Raw genomic sequence first — 8,992 nt, 5'->3', positions numbered from 1 at the left:
TGAAGGCAAGAAGAGAGCAATATGATAAGGATCACTGCTCTAGCATTTACGTGTCAAATATCTGTCACAGCATTCTGTCGTATCAAACAGAAAGAATTCGTGACCTTCACCTAGGAGAATTTGTGTACGTAGGATGCCCAAAATTTCCTGTTCAAGTTCAATAGATACCAACCGTTGCCTTCTAAGAGAAAAAACTCGAAGAATCTTTGCAAATGATGCTCAATGTTCAGCGAAACAAAAATTGTATCTCCTCTAGCGTTCTTCCCTTCGTCTCCGGCACCCAAAGGACGACGGAAACGAGGGTGAAGGCGCTCACAACCATGTACGATAGGGAAATGCCTGCCCAAAAAAATTGCACCAGCTTCCATGGTTCATAATCCTATCCTAGTCTGAGCTGAAACACAAGAAAGGTGTGGTGTGGACCTCCAACACTCCAGGTGAGCATCAAGTTCGTCAGTCATTGTTATGGCGAAGGATGTCAGCCAGTTGGCCAGTGTCGCGATGCATCCACTGAGACTCTTGATGCTAACTGAGAGGATCTGAAAATCGCACAAAATTTGAATTATACCTTCAGATATCTCTTACAGTACGTGCCTGAGTTGTAGCTTCAAAATCTTGCTTATGCAAAATAGTTCTCTTCGGTGAGATGCCAAAATTAGGAGGAGACATAGAGGCCTTGTACAAGCTTCATATCAGGTATATGCAACCAAGTAGTGTACCTCAGAGATCATGAGCCATGGAATGGCACCCATACCAAACGAGAAGGTAATGACGAAAGCCTTAATATAGTTGCACCAGTCATTAAGAGATGGGGAAAAAGCCCACGAAAGTATAGTACAAACAAATAGGAACAGACCTGCACGCGAAGTGCCTAGCAAGACAGAAAACAAAGAGAGGAGACAAGGAAAGAAAAACAAATCTTAGCCACCACACCGCATACGCTCAAACTAGACCTTGCTAATTGGATATACTCAGTCCTGGATATACTGATGAATGCTGGAGCTCACTGGAAGGACCATTGTATCTCCTCGAGGGTTCTTCCCTTTGTCTCTGGCACCCAAAGGATGATGAACATGAGAGTGAAAGCACTCACAATCATGTAGGAGGCAAATGTACCTGTACGATTTGGAAACAAAGGTAACATGTCGTAAGGTTTGGTTGTTCATATATACGATCCTACTCTACATTAGAGATGTATATATGGACCTGCAGCACTCCAGCTCAGAAGCAAATTTGCTGTCATTGTTACTCCAAAGCATGTCAACCAGTTGGCAAGGGTCGCGAAGCTTCCTGCCACACTCTTGATGCTAACCGGAAGGATCTGTCAATATGCAAAGTTTCGAGAATAAGCCTTCATTCAGAATGCTTTCAGCATGTGGCTCAGGCATCTTACGAGCTATATTAGCTATATGTGATAAGGTACTATACCTCAGACATAATGATCCATGGAATGGCAGCCATACCGAAGCAGTAGGAAATGGCATAAGCCTGAACGAAGTATTTGGGCAAAAATTTACGGCACCGATTCCACATTTAAAAACCAATGTTCAGAGAAAATGTAATTGACAGACTTACCACGACACCAACCAAGGACACCATACTTAAGATGTTATACAAGTCAGAGTCATTTGAAATATTATCCTGAAACGAATAACCCATGACAAGAAAGAAGAATATTCAGTGGATTGAGGTGACAGATGACAGACCCTGAAATCATACTGCATATCAGATTGTTTATAAGCCATGTACTGCACTAGTATACTAGATTACTATTGCTGAGAGTAGTAAAGAAGAACTGTTATATTCTGATCAGAATCTTATCTCAAAGGAACATGAACTTACCTTGATGTAAAATACAACAGCAACTGCAAGAAGGCTTAGTGTCATCCCAGAAGATGAGATCTGTAATTTGAAGTGGCAATTAAATTAAGCTACAGAGGACCCAAAAATTAGTGGCTTTAGAGGGAAGCAGAAGTTACAATAAGGAGGATTCTCCGGCCAGCTCTGTCCAAGAATGTGATTGTAACACCAGTGGCAAGAACCTGATGGAATGCTGTTATTAGAAGATTAATAAAATCACAGAGAGACTAGATCAGGTCTGTCTAGTTTAGGTACTTGCCCCAATAGCTCCAAGTACACATGTGTCCAAGTTACTGTTCTTGAGCCCTGGAGAAGTTTGATTGTTAGAACTAAAAGTCAAAACAGACTTAACTGGCACTGTTGTAGATAAAGACAGAGGAGGCATAATGCTTTTGCAGTAAACAATAAAATGCCATCATTCATCAAAGAAAGAGAATGATAAACCATGTTACAACTTACAAGGAGACTAATATATTAGCTTTTTTTAACATGTTATAACGCATTAGGATTTAGGAACAATAAGATGACTTTATCCCAATTTCACTCTTTTGATTTTTGTAGTCCACTACACTATTCCTACGTCTGTAAGAAAATATTGCCAATCAGAGACTCATACTTTTTATTCAGCAAACCGCCAAAACAGTTCCCTAAGGCCCTAATGCTCCAGTTAAATTTGGAAGGAACAAAAAGTTATTTCCTAAAATTTATTATGAACAGCTACTAATAAAAAACACAAGTCAGTGAACAAGTGCACAGCTTACCTGCAGCTGTGAAGATGCTACCTGAATAAAATATTATACCGTTTATTCCACTTAGCTGTTGCAACACAAGTAGGCCAATTCCTAGCTGCGAAAAGTTGTAGCATTGTCATAAACTGACAGTTACAAAATGTGATTACTAATTTGGTACCAGATAAGCAGATAAAGCTACAAACTTACAATTAGGGGCATGCGGTATTTCTTTTGGTTCAACTCTTGAAAACGTATTGTACCACTTTTGTTTGCTGATGCTACAGCTATCTGCATAAACCTAAAGTTAATCCCACTGATTCCATAAGAATGAAGTACATAGAGCCATGCGCCAAATCTCCATAAGAGTAGCCAAGTTTTTACATTGGCTCGCCACGCCTAACACAACCCTCCTCCTTTATCAGGGCTTGGGACCTGGTATGCTGGAACACCATAGGCGCCCCACCATAGCCATGCGCCAAATGTTAAAGAAAATAATAACACACAAAGTGAATACTCTTCAAATAAACTGTATTCAGTCAGTCTAAATGAATGAAAGTGTCCACCTTTATATCATTAACTTCTGCAGTGATGTCAGCAGCGAGTCCCCTCAGAACTTGTAGAGAAGTCTCGCAATCATCCATCCTATTCATCATTGCCTACAAATATTGGGGGGGGGGGGAGGGGGGGGGGGGGGGGGGGGGGGGCGGCATTGGAAATTGCAATTTGGCATAATTATTCAGAGTTCGTTATCCAACTTGTGTGTGTATATACCAGCCATCTTGGAGATTCCGGAATGAAGAATAGGCCAGGTATCAACAATAAGCAGGGCAAGGTTCCTACAAGTGTGGAATCACACACTTTATGATAGAACAGAAGGTCCTAAGAACCAAAATATGTGCCTACTACATTTGTACTATCCAAAAAATATGTGTCCAACTTATCAGAGTTGCTGATCGTGCGAGCTAAAATAACAGAGTTGAAATGCAAACTAAGAGCAGCAGCAGCAGCAGGTTTATTAATCTACCAGGGTTTAGCCACGTTACCTACCTATTAACGCAAGAATCCTCCAAGGAAAAAACAAGCCAAGCACATATGCAAGCAAGACACCAACGGTTACAGACAACTGTAGAATGAACAACTGCACAGTGAGGTCGGCATAAACAAGCCAAGTGTTTGCCTCATGAAAAGATAAGACGCTTTTGGGTATGAACAAACCGGGTTCACAGCGCCAAGAGCTCCTCTCATGTTCGGAGGAGATACCTCTGCTACGTATACTGGTACCTGGTGGCACAAAATTCACAGACCAAAATTAGCTGATATAACCAGTCCATGCTTCCATTGCTCTTCTGCCAATAAAAATAAACTTCATAGGGATGGATCACTTTGTCTAAAAAATGCTGACATATCAGTTGATCTTTTTTAAAGTGAAGTAGGACAGGTTAAAAAGCACAAGTACTCATACTCTCAAGGCATAACCAGGCATGGAGTTTTATTATACATACCACATAGGAAATGACACCGACACCAAATCCTTCAAGCAATCTTCCCATGTACAGAAACGAAGTGTCCTGCAGAGCAGAGCAGCCATCAAAGCCGATGTTGTCATTTGTGAAGCAATGAGTGAAAATAAACTGACACATGTATCGCCATACTTTTGCGAAGGATATTGCAAGCCAGCCCATGATGTTCGGAACCGCTGCAATCATCAGTGACTGCGAAACAGTTACCAAGCTAGTTAGCCTAAAAGATCACACGCTATTTGGCTGGAGCATTTTTCACGGCGTGATCCGATGACATCATGAAGTGATAGCAGGGTAACCGATCCCAAGATTCAGTAAATCCATCACCGCCGATCTGGTCGTTAACTGATTAGGTTTCCCGTTACCACGGATGACGGATGAATGAATAAAAAAAGAAGAAGAAGCATGTAATCGTTTTCTTATGAGGGGCCAAAAAAGTACGTCAACTTTGATTCCCTTCCCTTGATATGCGCGTTACCTTTACGCAACCAAACAGCACTTTACCCTACTTAGTTTTTTTTTCTTGTTGAGGAGATTTAGGGCTTGTTTGGATACACGGGGCTAGTTACTAGTTGGGGCTAAAAATTAGCCAAATTAGCTATAGGGCCTGCTCGGATGCACATGGCTAGTTAGTAGCCGGACTAAGGGCATGTTTGGATACCAGAGCTAATTGTGAGCTAGCTAAAAATTAGCTAAAATTAGCTTTAGTGCATCCAAACGGGAGAGCTAATAGGTGGGCTATTTTTTTAGCCAAGTGTTCAACTAGAGTGTTTGGATCCAGGAGCTAATAATTAGCCCACGTTTTCGGATACCAACTAGAAAGCCTAAGTGTGGGCTAATCTTGGGTTAATAAGAGCTAATGAGGGCTAACTGGTGGTTAGAGTCCATTAACCCTTATTAGCCCATAATTAGCTCATGTTTAATCTATTTTTACAAGGTGGACTAATTTTTAGCCCTAGGATCCAAACAGGCTTGCAGAGCTCATTTTTAGCTCAGCTAGTAATTAGCCATATGTATCCAAATGTGCCCTAAAAATCAGCTCACATTGGTTGTGGTTGGCTAGGTATTTGGATAATAAGGACATGTTTGGATCCAAGAGATAAATTCTAGCTAGCTAAAATTAGCACTAGTGCATCCAAACAGAAGAGCTAATAGGTATACTAATTTTTTTGCCACATGCTCAACTACTAGTTAGCCAATTAGCTAGACAACCATAGCTAATTTGAGCTAATTTTTAGCCCTGCTAATTATAAGCCATGTGTATCCAAATAGACCCTAGTTGAAGACTTGGCTAAAAAACTAGCATATCTATTAGGCTTCTTGTTTGGATGTTTAGATGCACTAGAGCTAATTTTAGCTGATTTTTAGCGAGCTATCAATTAGCCCTTGTATTCAGACATGCCCTTAGTCTACACTCTGATTAAATTTAAGTAGCGGGCAGTAGTGCTGTCAACCTTCTGTAGACAAAGTCATCAACCCCCCCCCCCCCCCCCCCCCCCCCCCCCCCCCCCCCCCCCCCACCCCCCCAACCCAACCCAAAAAAAAGGCACGAGCAGCATAGACCATGAAACAGTCTGTGAACAAGTCGTAGAAAAATGAAGAAAAGGAGTAGTGGAGCAGAGTTTCTCACCCCTCTGCGGCCAATGTACTTGGCCATCTGGCCGCTGGCGATCGCCCCGACCATGGCGCCCACGTTGGACAGCGAGCCGAACGCCGAGAACTGCGGAGGGCGACGGAGCTCAAATTCGTTTTGAAATGAGACAAGAAGAAAACGTCGAGCCGAGCGTGAAGACAGAGTGTGTGTGTGTGCGCGCGCGAGCAGACGCAGAAGCTGCAGCCAGGACGTACCTCGGAGATGGAGAGGTTGAGGTCCCGGATGACGCCGTCCTGCGTCGGCGAGGAGTACCCGTTGGTGAAACCGAACTGGATGGGGCCGAGCGCGACGATGAGCGTGCAGAACAAGGCGGAGACGTGGGACTCCCGCGGGACGGACATGGAGGAGGTGCCGGCGGCGTTGAGGCTGGACTGGTGCGACCCCATCCCCATCAGGTACCAGCTCCCGCTGTTGGGCAGCAGCGGCTTCTGCAGCGCGCCGTCGTGGTCGCTGCCGCTCTCGGACGCCATGTTGCTCGCCATGGCGCCCGCTCTCGCCGCCCAGCTCGCGGCGAGATTTGATTTGTTTCGTTTTCTCCGGGTGGGGTTGGATGGAGGGAGAAGCAGGTGGGAGGAGGACAACGCGAATGAATGCCAGGCCCCAGGAGAGGAGACGATGGTGAGATTTGATTTTTTTTTTCTTCGTTTTCGTTTCGTACCGTTGAAGTGGGGCTGTCGAGTCGTCGTCGTGCCAGGCAGGTCTCGCCGGGGTCCAACCCGTCAGAGACACAGAAGTGCCTCCTCTTTTTCTGAGCTGACCTGGACATGACTTCAGCTCATCATCCACGCACATGTCTGTGAGCCCGTGTTGTTTTGCCGTTTCTCGATACTGTCATACCGACAAATTACTGTCTTTGAGCAACACTGTAGTGTCCCTAAGTTTTTTTATTATTATTTTGGGCAAAGCTAAGTCACTTTCAGGAATACGATTTGATTTTAAATAAAGACCATTTCTCTATTTTTGTAGGACGTGCGGTGCCCGGACGTTCGACGGAATATTCCATCGGACGGCCGTTCCTGTGCGTGCTTGCACAGCCTGTCCGCGTCTGCAAATTCGCTTTGCCCGCATCGCGCCGGCGTCGAGTCCGTACGACTCGCTCATGTCCGTCTCGATTTGGGGCCTGTTTAGATGCCGATTTTTTTATAGTAAAATGACACTGTAGCAGCTTCGTTGTTATTTGATAATTAGTGTCCAATCATAGTTTAATTAGGCTTGAAAGATTCGTCTCTTGGATTTTGTCTAAACTGTGTAATTAGTTTTATTTTTTATTTATATTTAATACTTCATGCATGTGTCAAAGATTCGATGTGACGCAGAATCTTAAAAAATTTGGTATTTTGAGAGGGAACTAAACAGTACCTTGATCTGCCCCCATCCGCGTACTGTGCACCTCTCCGTTTGCCTAGTCCTGTCAAGTGTTATATATGATAGGGCAATATAAACGATAAAAACAGTAGATCAAGCACAGAGGACACGAGATTTTAATGTAGAAAACCTTCTCGAGGTGGAAGGAAAAAATCACGGGCACCAGCCAGCAAATCTTCACTATATCGGGTGAGGTTACAAACGTCAGAGATTTACAACTTAGGGATACCCTAACCTGGGGGTCTTTCCGTATAGAAGTCTATGATACATCTTTTTTATGAGGGAGGTGATCTGTATATATAGGGATGAAAAACCCCACACCATCGTCTATTAGTAATACGAAACTAATAGATGGTGTAGTCTCTCTTAACGCTAATGAACCGCTTCGCTTCGGTCCAAGCTTGAATTTGGATCATAGCTCAATAAACTCCACCTTGAGACAAATTTTTTCTTATAGCATAAAATGAACTTTCAGCCTGAAACAACAAAGAAATACTTCCGGTATCAAATAGCCTCTTGGGTTAAACAGTTATACTAACTAAGCTTGAGCAAAGCTCAAACTTAGCAACAGAAACTGGCTTTGTCAACATATCAGCAGGATTATCATGTGTGCTTATCTTGCATATCTTTAGCTTACCTTGCGCGACCACATCGTGAACATAATGGTATTTGGCATCAATGTGCTTCGTTCTCTAATAGAACATCTGATCTTTAGTGAGACATATAGCACTTTGACTGTCACAAAATAAATTAATACAAGAATCATCTATATAAAGCTCAGCAAACAAATCTTTCAACAAAACTGATTCTTTGCATGCTTCAGTAATAGCCATGTATTCTGCTTAGTGGTAGACAGGGCAACAACGGGCTGCAATGTTGCCCTCCAACTCACAGCACAACCACCAATAGTAAACACATAACCTGTGAGAGATCTTCTCTTATCCAAATCAGTAGCAAAATATGAATCTATGTAGCCAGTGAGTCCCTTATCAGTCCTGCCAAACTTCAAACAAGCATTTATTGTGCCACGAAGATACCTGAAAATCCACTAAATAGCCTTCCAATATTTTTTATCAGGATTAGCTATGTATCTACTAACCAAACTCATAGCATATGATAAATCAGGACGAGAGCAAACCATGGCATACATCAAAGAACTAACAACACTAGAATATGAAACTCTTGACATGTACTCAAAATTCTCATCCGTACTAGCACATTATAAAGCTGATAATTTGAAATAAAGAGCAATAGGAGTACTAACAGACTTTGCATCATGCATGTTGAAATGATGAAAAGCTTTCTTAATGTAACTTTGCTGACTAAGAAATAACAAACCAGAATTTCTGTCTCTTATAATTTCCATACCTAGAATCTTCTTAGCAGCACCAAAATCCTTCATCTCAAACTCACTACTCAACAGATTCTTCAATATAGTGATTTTTTTTCTTGCTCTTAGCAGCAATCAACATATAACAACAAATATATAAGTGATCCATCAACAAATTTAATGTACACACAACTATCAAATTTAGACCTCTTAAAACCATGTGACATCATAAAAGAATCAAATCTTTTATACCATTCACGAGGAGACTGTTTCAAACCATATAAGGACCTCTTTAATTTGCAAACATGATCCTCCTTACTAGGTACTATGAACCCTTCTGACTGGTCCATGTATATCTTATCCTCAAGCTCTCCATATAGAAACGCAGTCTTTACATCTAACTGCTCAAGCTCAAGATCTCGCATAGCAACAATATCAAAAAATATATGAATTGAACTATGCTTTACAACTAGAGAGAACACATTATTATAATCAACGCCAGAAATCTGACTGAAACCTTTTGCTACTAACC

General features: G+C 42.2%; 1 protein-coding gene across 1 annotated transcript; it reads right to left on the bottom strand.

Annotated features, from left to right (window-relative positions):
- Positions 1-676: 676 nt before the first annotated feature.
- LOC136514079 (sugar transporter ERD6-like 4) lies at positions 677-6,356 on the bottom strand. The gene is made up of 17 exons (XM_066508066.1): positions 5,960-6,356; positions 5,742-5,831; positions 4,244-4,303; positions 4,094-4,159; positions 3,807-3,872; positions 3,639-3,714; positions 3,363-3,427; positions 3,155-3,247; positions 2,799-2,879; positions 2,622-2,706; positions 2,120-2,166; positions 1,980-2,042; positions 1,843-1,902; positions 1,576-1,641; positions 1,429-1,488; positions 1,207-1,321; positions 677-1,116 (listed from the first exon to the last, which is right to left on the bottom strand). The coding sequence occupies exons 1-17, from the start codon at positions 6,245-6,247 to the stop codon at positions 1,004-1,006; spliced, it is 1,494 nt and encodes a 497-aa protein (XP_066364163.1). The 5' UTR covers positions 6,248-6,356; the 3' UTR covers positions 677-1,003.
- Positions 6,357-8,992: the final 2,636 nt, after the last annotated feature.

This window comes from Miscanthus floridulus, chromosome 16 (assembly GCF_019320115.1).
Source record: "Miscanthus floridulus cultivar M001 chromosome 16, ASM1932011v1, whole genome shotgun sequence".
Classification (NCBI taxonomy): Eukaryota; Viridiplantae; Streptophyta; class Magnoliopsida; order Poales; family Poaceae; genus Miscanthus; species Miscanthus floridulus.
This window is presented reverse-complemented; position numbering and strand designations above follow the sequence as displayed.